Source organism: Molossus molossus, unplaced genomic scaffold (assembly GCF_014108415.1).
Source record: "Molossus molossus isolate mMolMol1 unplaced genomic scaffold, mMolMol1.p scaffold_m16_p_3, whole genome shotgun sequence".
In the NCBI taxonomy this organism is placed as follows: Eukaryota; Metazoa; Chordata; class Mammalia; order Chiroptera; family Molossidae; genus Molossus; species Molossus molossus.
The window spans coordinates 121,920,069-121,935,962 of record NW_023425366.1 but is presented as its reverse complement, the minus strand read 5'-3'; the positions used below and the strand labels follow the sequence as shown (position 1 = coordinate 121,935,962).

At 55.4% G+C, this 15,894-nt stretch overlaps 1 protein-coding gene across 1 annotated transcript; it reads right to left on the bottom strand.

The window, feature by feature from the left end:
• Positions 1 to 397: 397 nt before the first annotated feature.
• Positions 398 to 13,818, bottom strand: RGS11 (regulator of G protein signaling 11). Its single transcript, XM_036279647.1, has 17 exons — positions 13,729 to 13,818; positions 13,311 to 13,407; positions 13,187 to 13,237; positions 12,919 to 13,025; positions 12,132 to 12,183; positions 11,956 to 12,014; positions 11,651 to 11,727; positions 11,378 to 11,459; positions 10,080 to 10,148; positions 8,064 to 8,093; positions 7,924 to 7,985; positions 7,694 to 7,807; positions 7,479 to 7,594; positions 7,263 to 7,350; positions 7,040 to 7,178; positions 879 to 961; positions 398 to 792 (listed from the first exon to the last, which is right to left on the bottom strand). Exons 1-17 carry the CDS (start codon positions 13,789 to 13,791, stop codon positions 669 to 671), a joined length of 1,413 nt encoding a protein of 470 aa, XP_036135540.1. The 5' UTR covers positions 13,792 to 13,818; the 3' UTR covers positions 398 to 668.
• Positions 13,819 to 15,894: the final 2,076 nt, after the last annotated feature.

Sequence of the window (15,894 nt, the reverse complement as noted above, 5' to 3'; positions counted from 1 at the left end):
GAGCGGGAACAGCTGTGAGGGGGGCGATGATGTTGGAGTCCTCTACACCTCTGGCAGAAAAGCTACAGACGGCTTCAAGAGCCTCGCGAAGAACAGAGGTGCACCTGCAGGACAGGTCTGGGACATGTGCAGTGACAGTGCAGGTCAGGGCAGCACCCGTGGGGACAGCTTTGTACTCGTTGGAAGGCTGAGCACAGCCCCAAGAAAATTCAGGGAGCTCTAGAGTCCCCACTGGGTCACACTGAGCAGAGTGGAGTGGGGTAAATGAGTTTTGAAGCCTGCATTTCTTCACCATGTGAGAAGTGCCTCCTGCTGGACACCACCTGTCTGTGCACCTGGCTCCCAGGTGCTCGCCTGCCAATTTAATGGTCTGGAGATGGGGGGGGGGGGGCAACTAGAGCCCGTTGAAGACTACATCATGGTTTGCCTATCTCGTCCCACCTATCTCCAAGGGACACAAGCTTGGCCAATGACAGCTCTTTCCTGGTAGTCAGTACCTGGACTGGTCTCTTCTGTAAAGTCTGAGGGACTCGTGCCCCACAGCAAGGCCAGACCCTCTGTGCACTAGGGGATGCCCATGCTGGGGGTCTCAGCAGCTGCCTGGGCGAGACGAGGCTGATGAGGGGCAAGGATGGTCAGGGTGCCTCCTCCTCCAGGCCCAGGCCCACCTATGCCTCCCCATCACCACCCCCAGGGCCACCAGCAGCAGCTGCAGGTTCCCCAGAAGCAGAAGCAGGAAGGAGAGCAGGGCTCAAGCTCGAATGCCGTGGCTTCCACATGAACGGGAACACTCTGGAAGCAAGGGGGGCCTCAGTGCAGGGCGGCCTCGAGCGTCCCGCCTGCCTCAGGTCCTGGCACAGGGCACCACCTGGGCTCACCGTCTCTTTGTCTCCGGGAGTGTCATGGCCTCCGCAAGCAAGGTTTTGTACATGTCCGACTTCAGGAACCTCGGGTAGGAGTCCTGTAAGAAATGATGGTCAGCCCTGGCCCGTTTGGCTCAGTAGTTACAGCATCAGCCTGCAGACTGAGGGGCCTCAGGTTTGATTCCTGGTCAAAGGCAGGTCCCTGGGTTGCAGGTTCAATCCCTGACCCCAGAGTTGTGCAAGAGGCAACCAATTGACGAGTCTCACATTGATGTTTCTCTCTCCCTCTCTCCCTCCCACTCTTTCTAAACATCAGTGGAAAAATATCCTCAGGTGAGGATTAACCAAAAAAAAAAATGGTGGTCAGCCCTGACACCTTCCACCCCTCCCTCTCGGCTTCCCCCAGCTCCAGCCTGGCACTGCTCGGATCCTCAGAGCTCCCAGTGAACAGTGCTGGAGGTGGCCATCCAAGTCAGCTGACTCAGAGACCTGAGCTCCTAGCCAGTTGGGCCATTTAACAGTGAAAGATGAGCAAGAGCCCGGCCCCACGCACAGAGGAGTGAACTATGGCACCTCCAGGGAGGGAATTCTTCGGAGCAGCCGTCTACGCATTGAGTGAGGGCAAGGACACGCTGAATAAAAAACAAGGTCAAGAAAAACTGTATAGTAGGCAATAAAATGGGACAGGAATGTCTGAATCTAATTGCTTTTTGTTGTTAATCCTTACCCCAGGATATTTTCCATTGATGTTTCTTAGAGTTGAAGGGAAGGGAAGGGGGAAGGGAGAGAGAGAAACATTGAAGTGAGAGAGACACATCGATTGGTTGCCTCCCACACAGGCCCTGACTGGGGCCAGGGATCGAACCTGCAACCTAGGTATGTGCCCTTGACTGGAAATTGAACCCATGACACTTCAGTCCAAGGGCCAATGCTCTAACCACTGAGCAACACCTGCCAGGGATAATGACTTGTATTTTATTTTATTTTATTTTATTTTATTTTATTTTATTTTTATCCTCACCTGAGGACATTTTTCCATTTTTTGTTCAGATAGAGCGGGAGGGAGAGAGAGGAAGAGAGAAAGAGAGAAACATCGATGTGAAGGGACACATCGAGTGGCTGCCACCCTCACGACCAACCAGGGCCGGGGACAAACTGCAACCGAGGTATGTGCCCTTAGCGGGAACTGAACCCGGGTCTCTCTGTACCGCAGGCCGACGCTCCAACCACAAGGGCTATTTTTTTTTAATTTTTAAAAATATTTTTTCTTTATTGATTTCAGCGAGAAAAAAAGGGAGAGAGAGAGAGAGATAGAAACATGGATGAGACAGAACATCAATTGTCTGCCTCCTGCATGCCCCACACTGGGGATCAGGCCCACAACCTGAGCATCTACCCTGACCGGGAATCGAACCAGCAACCTCTTGGTGCATGGGTCCACGCTCAACCACTGAGCCACACCAGCTGGGCTAAAAATAAATATAAGTGCATCTTGGTGGAGGGGCAGGGATAGAACCTACATTTATTTTAATTTACCCTGCTTTGTACATGGGATATTGAAACTATGTAGATATTTCACATAATTATAATTTTTTTAAAAATCCTCACCCGAGGATATTTTTCCATTTATCTTCAGGTAGAGTGGGAGGGAGCGAGGGAGAGAGAAACACTGATGTGAGAGAGACACATTTGTTGATTGCCTTCTGCATGACTCCAACCAGGGCCAGGGACAGAGCCGCAACTGAGGTACAGGCCCTTGACCAGAATCGAACCGGTGACTCTTTGGTCCTCGGGCAGATACTCTAACTGCTGAGCCAAACTGGCAGTGGGTATTTCACATAATTATAAAATAAAATAATAAGTAAGCAATCCCCAAACATTGAAAGTAAAGGGTCACAAATGGAGCTGGACATCCAGTGGGTGACACTACCTGAACCACACACAACAACAGAGTGGTCCAAGGGGTTGTCCCAAATAGGATACATACAAGGGACCAAAAAAGGTAAAAAGTAAGCCATTTTCAGTGGCTGCACTGTGAATGGTGATGTGTGTCCTTCAGTTCAGACTACCGAGCGAACTATGAGAAAAGTAAAGAAGTTTGTTAGCATTGTTGGAAACCAGGATTTCCAGTGGGGCTGAAAAAAGAGATTTAAAGTCAAAGAGGGAGAGAAAGTCTAACCCTGAACCTGAATGAGAAGTGTCAGTATGAACTTCAGATACATCCTGCCCACCCAGTGTGGCCCAGTGGTTGAGTGTGACCCATGGACCAAGAGGTTGCTGGCTCGCCCTAGCTGGTTTGGCTCAGCAGCTACACATTGGCCCAGACCAAGCAGTGCAGGTTTGATCCCTGGCCCCAGTCAGTGTCGTGTGGAAGGCAACAAATCAATGTGTCTGTTTTCCCCTCCCCCTCTCCACTCTATCTAAAAACTAATGGAAAAGTATCCTAGGGTGAGGATTAACATAAATAAATAAAAAGAGATTACTGGTTCAATTTCCAGTAAGGGCATTACAGGCTCCATTCCCAGTAGGGGGCGTGCAAGAGGCAGCCAAAGGATGTTTCTCACCTTCTCCCTTCCTCTAAAAAACACATATTTCCTCCAGCCCAGTGTGGCTCAGTGGATTGAGCATGTCCCATGAACTGAGAGGTCCCAATTTGATTCCCGGTCAGGGCACATGCCTGGGTTGTGGGCTTGATCCCCAGTAGGGGTCATGCAGGAGGCAGACCATCCATGCTTCTCTCTCACATCGATGTTTCTATTTCTTCCTAAAAAAATTGATAAACACATATTTAAAATAAAAACACATATTTGCTCATTCTGTCCACTGAAAGACCAGGAAATGATGACCACCCAGTGGCATGAACACATCTGGTATATAGGTCAAGGATTCTAAACACCACCCATGAAAAAGGGCCAGAGCTGCCCTGCCCGGTTTGGCTCAGCAGTGAAGAGCACAGACTGGAGAGTCCCGGGTTCGGTTCCCGCTAAGGGCACGTACCTCGGTTGCAGTTTGTCCCCAGCCCTGGTTGGGGTCGTGTGGGTGGCAGCCAATCAATGTGTCTCTCTCACATCAATGTTTCTCTCTCTCCCTTCCTCTCTCTTTCCCTCCCTCTCTATCTGAAGATAAATGCAAAAATGTCCTCGGGTAAGGATAAAAATAAATAAATAAAAACTTTAAAAAAAAAAGAAAGAAAAAGGGCCAGGGCTGCCCTTGCAAATGGCCAGCTCTAGGTTGGTGCAGGATGAACCTGGGACAACTATCACATCAGAAATTAAGGGAGCCGCTACAGACAGCGAGACACTTCAGAGACCTCTGAATATCATGTAAGAATAAGAACTGACATGGACTGAACCCCATCAAATCCAGTGAAAATGTGAATTTATGATGGTATTAAAAACCTTGAAATCTCATGACCTCCCTTGGTAGATATTGGGTCGAATTCATTATTTTGATAAGTGGTCATTAAAAGAAGGAATCAGCCCTGGCCAGTTTGGCTCAGCGGTTAAAGCGTCGGCCTGTGGTCCGGAGAGACCCGGGTTTGGTTCCCGCTTAGGGCACGTACTTCGGTTGCAGTTTGTCCCCGGCCCTGGTTGGTCGTGCGGGTGGCAGCCACTCGATGTGTCCCTTCACGTCGATGTTTCTCTCTCTCTCTCTCTTCCTCTCTTACTTTCCCACTCTATCCGTACAAAAAATGGAAAAATATCCTCGGGTGAGGATAAAAAAAAAAAAGAAGGAATCAAGTCTGTCTGGTGTGGCTCAGTGGTTGAACATTGACTCATGCACCAAGAGGTCACCGGTTCGATTCCCAGTCAGGACACGTGCCCAGATTGTGGGCCCAATCCCCAGGGTTGGGAGGGGAATGCAGGAGGCAGCCAATTGATGTTCTCTCTCATTGATGTTGCTCTCTCCCTCTCCCTTCCTCTCTCTCTAAAAACTCAATAAAGAGCCCTGGCTCAGCGGTTAGAGCGTCGGCCTGTGGTCCAGAGAGACCCGGGTTCAGTTCCTGCTAAGGGCATGTACCTCGGTTTCAGTTTGTCCCCGGCCTGGTTGGGTCGTGTGGGAGGCAGCCACTCGATGTGTCCCTTTCACGTTGCTGTTTCTCTATCTCTCTCTCCCTCCCACTCTATCTGAACAAAAAATGGAAAAATGTCCTCGGATGAGGATAAAAAAATAAAGAAAAAAATCAATAAAGAAAAAAAATTTAAATAAATAAATAAAAGGAGGAATCAAGCATTGATTCTGCCTTTCCTACAAGACAGGTACCACTGGCCAGCAAAGAGCAGGTGAGGGGAGGCTTCCGGCTCATAAACAAAAAGACAGTGATGGGATTAGAACATGGCTGATGAAACCATGAGTCTGGGCAACGACTGTCAGTGGCTGCTTGGTCACAAAAGGGAGGCAACTAAATCTCATGTACCTCCTAATGGGAGAACACACCAAACTGAAGAAAATAGTCTCGACAAAACCGAACAAATAACAAAACTGAAAATTACTTCTGATCAAGACTTAAATATAACTACCAATTTCTAGCAACGGGATAGAGAAACACGTCAAATATGCCACAGGGGCCCGGCCGGTGTGGCTCAGTGGATTGAGCGTTGTCCCGTGGACTGAGAGGTCCCGGTTCGGTTCCCAGTCAGGGCACATGCCCGGGTTGTGGGCTCCATCCCCAGTGGGGGCCATGCAGGAGGCGGCCAATCAATGTTCTCTCTCACTGATGTTTCTATTCCTCTCTCCCTCTCCCTTCCCCTCTCTCTAAAATCAATAAAGAAAAAAAATTAGAAACAAACAAAAAAAGACGCCACAGGGACTCAGCAAAATCCAGACTGTGGGAAACTAGAGCACTGAGGACCAGTTCCTTCCAAACAAAACAAGTAAACGGAGAGATGGAGAGGAGACCTATACCGTATTCTAAAAAGAGGTTTAAGAGACATTAACCAATTCTAGTGTATGGACTTGGTTTGAATCCAAAGTCAAGCAAATTTTAAAAAATTAGAAAGATCAATATTTGTAGGCTGTGGTAGATAGAATAAAGCTACCCAGTGATGTCTACACCCTAATCCCTAGGCCCTGTGAACATGTCCCCTTACGTGGCGAAGGGACTTTGCAGATGTGATTAAATAAATGACGTTGAGATGGGGAGATTGCTGGGATTACCCAGGTAGGCTCAGCGTAATCACAGGAATTCTTATAAGTGAAAGAGGGAGGCAGGAGGATTAGATAGAGAGATTTAATAGTAATCACTGCTGCTACACCCGAAACTAATATAATATTGTATCTCAATTATAATTGAAAAATAAATTTTTTTAAATTTAAATAAAAAAAAAAAGCCCTGTCAGTTGATTGGAATGTCATCCTGATTCGCCAAGATTGCAGGTTCAAGACATCAGGGCACATACGGGAAGCAACCAATGAATGCATGGGTGGGTAGAGCAATGGATCGATGTTTCTCTCTCCAATCAACAAAAAATCTTTTTTTTTTTTTTCCAATCCTCACCTGAGGACATTCTTACAATTATCTTCAGATAGAGCAGGAAAGAGGTAGGAAGAGAGAGAGAAACACCGATGTGAGAGGGACACATCGAGTGGCTGCCACTCACACGACCCCAACCAGGGCCGGGGACAAACTGCAACCGAGGTACGTGCCTTTAGCGGGAACTGAACCCGGGACTCTCTGCCGCGGGCCGATGCTCTAACTGCTGAGCCAAACCGGCCAGGGCAACAAAAAATCTTTTAATTAAAAAAAAAAAAAAAAAGATGATCTGCTGTCTTTGAAGACAGAGATGGGCCACGAGCCAAGGACACTGTGCGTATGTCTAGAAAGAAAAGGCCATGGACTGGCTTCTCCCTGGAAGCCTCTGGAAGGAACCAGCCCTGTGGACACCTTGACTTTAGCCCAGAGACCCGTCTCAGGCTCTGGCCTCCAGGGGACAAATGTGTGTTCATTTAATCCACCAAGTCTGTGATGTTTTTTCCAGCAGCAACAGGAAACTAACCCAAGAGGCCAAGTGGCAGGTGTGGACCCTGGCTGGCTACCTGAGGGGACTGAGTAAGCACTGCCGCTAACGTGTGCAGCCCTGCAGAAAGGGAGCAGGTGGCCCATGTCCTGCAGGGAACTTCCTGAAATACCTACACATAGGAAGTCATGGCTTGACAGTCCGGGAGGAAGTGCCTACCTTCTTCATCAGCATGTAGATGTGCAGCTGGGCATCATCCAGCGCGTAGCGGTGGGGCCGGCACAGGCCCTCCAGGGTCCGCTCCATCGTCTGGCTGTCGATGTTGACCCAGCGGGCAGCACCAGGGGCCAAGAACTGCCTGTGTGTGGGGACGGGGACAGCCCAGTGGGTCCAGGCTCCACAGGCCTGCCCTCCAGTCGGCCAGCCCACCTCTCGCACTCACTGGTACACGGAGTCCACCAGGGTGGGGACCCGGGCCTGCCCTCCGTGGCGCAGCTCCTCACATGCCTCCCAGAAGCTGAGGTTCTCGGCTGCGGGTCCAAGCACCAGGTCAGGCCCACCCTGAACTGCAGCCAGGGCTGGCTGAAACCTGGGTGGGGGAGTCCCAGGCAACAGCCTCCCTCACTGGGGCCTCAAACAGGAGTTGGAGGCATCTCACCACTGAATTCCTTCCTGAGAAAGTCCATAAAATGGGCCCGTCCCACAGGGTCTTCCAGGAGCTCCCGGAAGCTGAAGCCCCAGCGCTCCACACGGAGCTTCGTGGGTGCAGCCACGCTAGGGGGAGGAGTGGGTGTGTCAGGAGCATGAGGAGCGTAGGGGGGGTGGGGAAGTGGGAAGAACACCTGCAGACCCCCCCTCCCACTCTGAGCTCACCTGGGTGCGTTCATGGCCCAGTAGGTGTCATCATCTGTGATCCAAGGGTTGCTGGGCAGGCACCCCGACATGATGGGATCATGCGGGCCATGCTGGTTGCTGAACTTCAGGTACCTGGGGTGGGGATGGTGCCAGGGGCCAGTGCAGGGCAGGGCTATGGGTTGAGGGCACTAGAGGTGGGGTCTGGGCTCGGGCATGGGGTCTCCAGCTAGCACCTCCATCCCACTCACGCCTCAAGGCAGACAGAGGACTTCACCCGGATCCTGCCCAGGGCCTTTCCGCAGCACTCAATCTGCGACACAGGACCTGTGAGGCAGGGCCAGGGCTGGGGGCTGGCCAGCCCGCTCCCCTGTTCGGCCCCAGGACCTACCTCCCGCTTGTAGAAATCTGTGTTCTTGGTCTGCAAGGGGCCAGAAAGGCTCCCGTTAGAAGGCAGGCCCCTGCTAGGGACTGACATCCCAGCACGGCTGGCAGAGAAGGGCCCCTGTGCAGTCCCTTGGACCCCTCCTCTGATGGCAGGGTCTGACTTTCCAGGAAGCTTTTGGGAGTCTACAGTTTGGAGGTTTCCAGAATGTTCTCAAAGTTGTCTTGAGGTTCCCCAATTATCACTATCCCATAATCTCAAATATATTTAAATCACTTTTTAAAAACAACATATAGGTAAGAAATACTATGAGTCACACTAGGAACCCAGACTGCTGACTGTGCCCCAGACTCGTGTTCAGAATTCGAAACCCTCCCGTCCCCTCCCGGCGGGCCAGGACTGGCCGACCTTCGGAGCACTCCACAGCCGTCTCTGACACAGCCCAGGCGACAACGCTGACTTCCAATTTTTGTCTCAGCGCTGCTGGACTGACTTTATTACAGGGAAATTTTTTTTTTTATCCTCACCTGAAGACATTTTTGCATTTATCTTCAGATAGAGCGTGAGAGAGAGGGGGAGGAAGGGAGAGAGAGAAACATCGATGTGAGAGAGACATATTAACTGGTTTCCACCCACACAACTGGGGCCGGGGACAAACTACAACTGAGGTACGTGCCCTTAGCGGGAACCGAACCCCAATCTCTCTGGTCCACGGGCCGATGCTCTAACCGCTGAGCCAGACCGGCCAGGGCTATTATGAGGAAATTTTGAACCTATGATGATGAGCTTATGATTTTGAACTTAGGAAGAACTTTTATCAGTAAGGTACTAAATGTATCTGTTCTATGTTTTGGGTTTCATAGGGTTTCAACAGGTGGCTCCGCTGCTACAAAGTGTGTCCTGGTGCAGTCTCTTCTGGTTCCCCAGGCCAACAGAGGCCTCGGAGGGAGGAGGCTGGTCTGGCCTAGGGAAAGAGCCCCCCACCCTCCCCAGGTCCCACTGCACTTACTTTCACCCAGGGCAGCACGTGGGAAGCAAGAAAGGGCAAGAGTTAGCAGTGGGGCTGGGAAGGGGGCGGGGTGAGGAGAAAGTGAGACCCAAGTAGGGTGGGGCACTTGGAGTGGCTGCTATTTGGGTCTACAGATGAATGCACGGATGGGTGGGCAGCCCCAAGAAGTCCATAGTGGTGGAGTGGGGGCAGGGAGGGGTGTGTGCATGGGTGTGTTAGGGGTGGGGGTGGCAGGAGACATGGGTGCAGGGGTGGGGAGTGGGGGGCATGTGTGTAGGTGTGAGAAGTAGGTGGGGCATGCATGCATGCAGGGGTGGGGAGTGGGGGGGCATGTGTGTAGGTGTGAGAAGTAGGTGGGGCATGCATCTGTGTAGGGGTGGGGAGTGGGGGGCATGTGTGTAGGTGTGAGAAGTAGGCGGGGCATGCATGCGTGCAGGGGTGGGGAGTGGGGGGGCATGTGTGTAGGTGTGAGAAGTAGGTGGGGCATGCATGCGTGTAGGGGTGGGGAGTGGGGGGGCATGTGTGTAGGTGTGAGAAGTAGGTGGGGCATGCATGCGTGTAGGGGTGGGGAGTGGGGGGGCATGTGTGTAGGTGTGAGAAGTGGGTGGGGCATGCATGCGTGCAGGGGTGGGGAGTGGGGGGGCATGTGTGTAGGTGTGAGAAGTAGGCGGGGTATGCATGCGTGCAGGGGTGGGGAGTGGGGGGGCATGTGTGTAGGTGTGAGAAGTAGGTGGGGCATGCATGCGTGCAGGGGTGGGGAGTGGGAGGGCATGTGTGTAGGTGTGAGAAGTAGGCGGGGGCATGCATGCGTGTAGGGGTGGGGAGTGGGGGGGCATGTGTGTAGGTGTGAGAAGTAGGCGGGGGCATGCATGCGTGCAGGGGTGGGGAGTGGGGGGCATGTGTGTAGGTGTGAGAAGTAGGTGGGGCATGCATGCGTGCAGGGGTGGGGAGTGGGGGGGCATGTGTGTAGGTGTGAGAAGTAGGCGGGGGCATGCATGCTGTAGGGTTCTTACCATCTGCTGGAGCCTGGCAATGCAGGAGCCCTGCTCTGGGCCCTGCTCCAACACACTGGGGATCCCAGGCTGCAGAGGGGAGATTAGGTGAGGTGGGGGGCACAGCTCAGGTGGGCTGCTGAGACCTCACCCTACAGCCACGTTCCTGCCCCCTACTAGCCCCCATATACTGAAGCTCTGAGCCCACATGTCACACCTTGAGATGAAAACTGACAGTCCAAGGAACCCAGAAATCCGAGTCTTGCGCCCCAGGCTCCTCCCTGCCCGTTCCCACACCTTGTATCAGCCCACCTCTCGGAGCTGCTCTGGGCTCCGCCCAGCTCCTCACCCCGCTCAGGGCTCCTCTGAGCTCCAAAGCCATGTGTGAACCCAGCCCGGCTTTGCCACAAAAGCAAAATCCTTGACTTTTTTTTCCCTAAACCTCCCCATTCTTCCTCTTTTCAGCCGAGCCCATCTCTATGTACCTGACTGCTCAAGCCAGAAACCTAACCACCTAGCTGTCTTCTGGAGAGGGTTCCACTCCCCCAACCCCACTTGTCCCGCACCCTGTACTCAAACACACATGCTGGTCTGGCCACCCTCCCTCTGCCCAGGTCGGAACCCTCGTGGCCACTTGCCCGGAGGCTCTAGCTGCCGTTCCGGTCCCTTCCACACGCACCCTCACCCCAAATGGCGGGCCCGGCCCGCTCCTGGGCCCACCTCAGCTCACAGGCTCAGCCTTGGGGCCATGCCCACCCCACCTTCCTCCCCGGTCTGGCCGCCTGGCCCTCAGGTGGACTGAGTCATTTTCCCAGAGATGCCCTCTAAACACACTTGATGAGGCGGCCAGGCCTGTGGGTGGCTCCTGGAATCTTTTTCCTTCGATTTTCCCCACAGGAGCTTCCGTTCACGGTTTGCTGTGACTCTCACAGTGGACCCAGAATGCCTCTCCACCGCTCCACACAGTAAGGGGGCCTCAAACCACCTGCTAGGACTGTGGCTCTGGGCGAGGCCTAACCCCTGGCCAGCACCCCCAGAAGCTGCAGCTAAGCCTCACCCCAACTTGCCTCATTCCTAGGGTCTTTAGGTTCCCCCACCCACTTCCCCAGGCCTCTCCCTTAGACCCAGAGAGCAGCTTTTTGTCCTGTGGTCTGTGAGTGGGGGGCAGCCTTGATCTGGCCTCATGATTTCTGGGTTCTGATGAGCCACGCAAGTAGAACCTCCTGTCACCCACCGGGCACCCTTTGAGGAGCACATACTGACTCTCAGCAGGACCTGCTGCTGTCCAAGGAACCACCCCTCCCCACACAAGGGCTCACCGGGGGCCTGTTCACCAGCCAGTACGTCTGCTCCTGGCACTCAATGACCAGCCTGTCCCCCTTCCTGCGCTGCTTAGCTGCCCTGGGGGTGGGAGAGTTGGAGGAACATGGTGCCCACCACAGCCCCTCCCCCACCCACCCTCAGGCCAGGGCCTGGGCAGGCGGCCAAGCCTAGGCTGTGCTGCTTCTGGTCCCATGGCTGCCAGTGCCCGGCTAAGCGCCTCTGAGCTTCCTGGGCAGCCTGGGCTCTGCCCGCTGGGCTTGGGGTCTCACCGCAGCTGCTCTCTTGCCTGCATCACTACCAGGTCCCACGTGTGGTTGATCTTCCTGTGCAGCTGGTCATAGTGCTCCTGCGGTGGTGTCGAAGTCTCCAGTGGGTCACCCCCTTTCCTGCCAAGCTCAGGGGTGGGGCATGGACCCCCCACCTCCCCACTGAGACAGGACTAGGGGGGATGGTGTGTTTGTGTGTCTGCAGTATCCTGCGGCCTGGGCTGTGTTCTCCAAGGCACTGTGAGGCCCTGGGACACGAGGGGGGCTTGTGTTCCTCGGGCTAGATTCAGCCTGGGGGGTAGTCCCACCTTCTCATGGTCGACCAGGACCCCTTGCTTTCGGATATTCTTCTTGGCCAGGTAGATGGCTGGAAGGAGAGGGACAGGCTGCAGAAGAGCACTCTGCCCCCTCCGTTCCTGTGGCATCACCCAGAAGCCACCAGTCCTGGGAGCTTGTCCCAGGCTAGCCCACCCTCCTCACTCACCGTAGTCCAGCTCGGCAGCTGGCCACAGAGTGCTCGTCCAGAAATAGGGTGTCTGGTGCCGTGCAAAACAAGAGGTGTCTGGAACCTCCTGGGCCTTCCCCACCCCAAGAGTCCTCCCACCCCCTCAGCTCCCTTGGGAAGTGACTGGGCTGGCGGGGGTGAAGCGCCTGAGGATCTGCCTGTCTGCCCATGGCCCAGAGGCTAAGCTGACCACCAGCCTTTCTGTCCACCTGGAACTGAGCTCCACTCACCCCTTGGGCCCCGTGCAGGGGCTGCCCCTTGACTCTGAGCTCCAGGAGCCCCCACTCCAGGGAGGGTCTTCCCAAGTCCCAGATATAGTCACAGTCTATGCTGGGAGGCAGGCCTGACCTGGGCTCCTATAGTGGCCAGGAAGGACAGGCCAGGGGCTCCATCATGACTGGGACACACACACATTGAGGGGCAGGGATTCTGTCCTCAGGCCTCACACAGCCTCCTTGTCGGAGAGGGGGCCTAAGGACTGGGGAGGCTGGTAGAACCCTCCATAGATACTACCCCTTGTGGAGGCCCTGCTGTGGCCACAGAGAAACTGAAGGCTCTTCCCCTGAACAAGATCCTTCTACCACAAGGAGGCTTCCAGTCCAGGCCTTTTGGGGAGAAAACGGTAACCACCAGGCCTGCTGTGACATCAACACAGTTTGCTCCCACCGCACCCCACCCCACCCCACCCCACCCCACCCCTTTCAGGAGTTCCCACTAGTTGGGCTGCTGGATGTGGGGTTCCCACGTGCTCCCAGTTGAGCCTGACCTGGAACCTGTAGAGTGTCTCATCAAGCTGAAGCGCGAGGCTGCGGGGGGCGCGCAGTGGGTACAGGTAGCCATGCCGCACCAGGAGGACGCCCAGGTGCCGGGCCTCTGGGGCAGGGGTGGGAGGTGGGGCAGGTGGTGAGTTCTCCTCTGGGGAGAATTGAGCAGGGTCCCTGGGGATGACTTCCCCGTCCCCAACACACTTGGCTTGGCCCTGACACTGATGAGCCCCAGAAGGCCCAGCCTCATCAGCCCTGGGACCCCCTTACCCTCCTCTGAGACGCAGTACTTCTGGATTAGCCACTCCACGATGGCGTTGCCTGCGGAGCAGACACTGAGTGGGGGAGGCCAGGGCAGGGCCACCCCTCCCCCCACCCCACCCCCCAGCCTCACCGGTCACCGCGTGCGGAATGACTGTAAAGAGAAGTCGCTGGCTCCGCATCTTCACGCCCTGGTCAGGGTCCTGCATACTCACGACCACCCGCTCCATCTGGGCAAAGGGTGCGTTGAGGGGCTGCGCCCCCAGCCTCCCCTACCCCACACCCACGGACCTGGCCGGGTGGCCCGGATCAGTGTGCGCAGATTAACGCACAGATGGTGGGGTTTCAGGCCTTGCTGGGAGGGGGCGGGGCGGAGGCGAGGGGCGAACTACCCCTCCAGCGCTGGGGTCTCCGCCGCCTCACGCGCCCCACAAAATGCCAGCGCTCGCAGGCCAAAGTCCACCCTCGCGCTCACCCACACCCACTCCTCTGCCCCTCCCGGCCTCGATGCCAGAAATCCAGGGACTGAGGGACCCCCACCTGGCACCCACCTTGCTTAGGTGAGGCATCTGCGCACGGGGGCGCCCACCGAGGGGCCCGAGGCCAGAGGCCATGGCTACGCGAGAAGCCCGCAGGGGTATCAGCACTGAGACGCCCTGCCCCGCCCTGCCCCGCCCCACGCCCGAGTTAACCCTCCCGGGTCTGGAGTTGGTCCCGTGTCCCATTCCTGGTCTGGGAAGGGGACGCCAGACGGGCCACCCCAAGGAGTCTCCTTCCACGTCGGGAGAACTGAGGCTCGAGCCCGTGAGGCCTTGCGGGGTGGCTACGTGACTGTGGGAGGTGCCCTGAGGTGGGACCCGGAGATGCGGGCTTGGAGAGGGGTCTTGTGAGGGAATGGGGGCTCAGGAAGAGGGAAGGGAGCTCGGAGAGGAGGTGAGGACTCAGGGAGAGGATGAGAAATCAGAGAAGGGGAGGGGGCAGCATGAGGGGAGGGTCTCCAGGAGAGGGGACTCTTGGCAAAGTGGCCTGGGGTGGGGGTCGATGGGTCTACAGTAAGCCCTGCGGGAACCAGGGGTGGAGGGGATGTGGGGTCAGGGTAAGAGGTCTGACTGCCCTTGGAGTGTGTGCCTGCCATTGTGTGACACCATGGGTGACATCATGTGGATGCCGTTGGGACCGCGTGACACTGTGGGGCTGCATAGGGTGCTGGGTAGGAGTCCTTTGAGACCTGGGGGAAGGTGGAAGGTAGCTCACTTTCTATCAGCTGCACAGGACCTGGATAGGGCCAGTTAGAGAACAGGCAGAGATCCCCCCTAGGACACCCCAAGACTGTGGGAGAGGGGCTTTATTGGAGAGGGAGTATCTCAAACACATACACACACACACACACTGGCCAGTAGCCTCTGGGCCTTTTCCTTCCTCCAACTGTTTGGCCATCTCCACCCCAGACCCCCTTTGCTTAGGACCACTTTAAGGGGTGCAAACAGGTCCATTTCTGCTTTTTGGAGATAAGAGCACACCCCCAATCAGGGGGTGTTGGGGGCAGGACAGGATGGGGTTAGCCTTTGGCCAGCAGCCTTAGAAAAGATCTGAATTCATTCCCACTGCTGGTAAGGACAGTCCAGCATGAGCTGGGGCAAGGGCACTGGAGGGAGCTCCTACCCCAGCCAGGTTACCATCCTGCCTTAGATCCTAGTGAACTCCTCCCACGCACATAGATGGGGTTAGGCTGGGCTCAGGCCTGGCTATCCTCTCTGGATGGGTAGGCATCCACAGAGGCTGAAGGCCACCAGAGGCCAGAGCTGTCCCCCATCTGGGGACAAGTAGCTTCCCTGACTGCCCCTGCCCCGGAGAAAGGGCAGCAAGAATGGGGCCCTAGAAAGACCTGGGCCCCAGCTGGAGGAATCCTGCCTTGGAAAGACTGTGGGCAAGTGGGGCTCTGATGAGGACATTCCTACCCAAGCCCAAGTGATCCCTAGTCCCCATGGCCTGTTGGCCTGATGCTCACACAGGGGCTCCTTTGGACAAGACTGGGTCTAATCCCTGGGTATCCTCAGAAGTGGGAATTGGGCAGAGCGTGTCTAGAAAGAAGAGGCCTCTGGCCTGTGTTCCACCTCCTCCTCCTCCACTCAGACCTAGAACTTTGATCCACTGCCCCCAGCCTGGAGTCCAGCTTACCCCTGTTCCCTGCCTTGGCTAACTCCCATCTACCCACCACCCCAGGGTTTGTCTAGGTGTCAAGACCAGAGGCCGCCTCTGTGCCCCTTCAACACTCCACCACCCCGGTTCTGTTTTGGATCAGTATCCTCTTTTCCTCAAGCACAGGGAGCCGTCCTCAGAATCCTCTGGGTCCCCAGAGCACACAGAGACACCCCCACCCCCACCACACACAGCCCAGTTAATAAACACTGAGTAATAGCTGTGTGGGTGGGGACCCCAGCCCTGTGCATGTGTACTCTAGTAGCTCTGTGCTGATGACTGTAACCTCTGGGGTGCAGGGCTAGGAGACTGCAGACACACATAGCGTCCCTCAGCCCCCAAGGCCAGGCGGTTCTAGGAGTCCAAGTCCCCTCTACCCAGACAGAAGCTCCGCGGATCAGGAGTAGGGGGAGGGTAGGGGACTGTTGGGCCCCAGGTGCGGCCTGCACTGCCTGCTGGAAATGAGAGCCTGGGGACAAGAGGAGGGGGAACGCACCTGCTCCCCGCGCCCCAGCCCC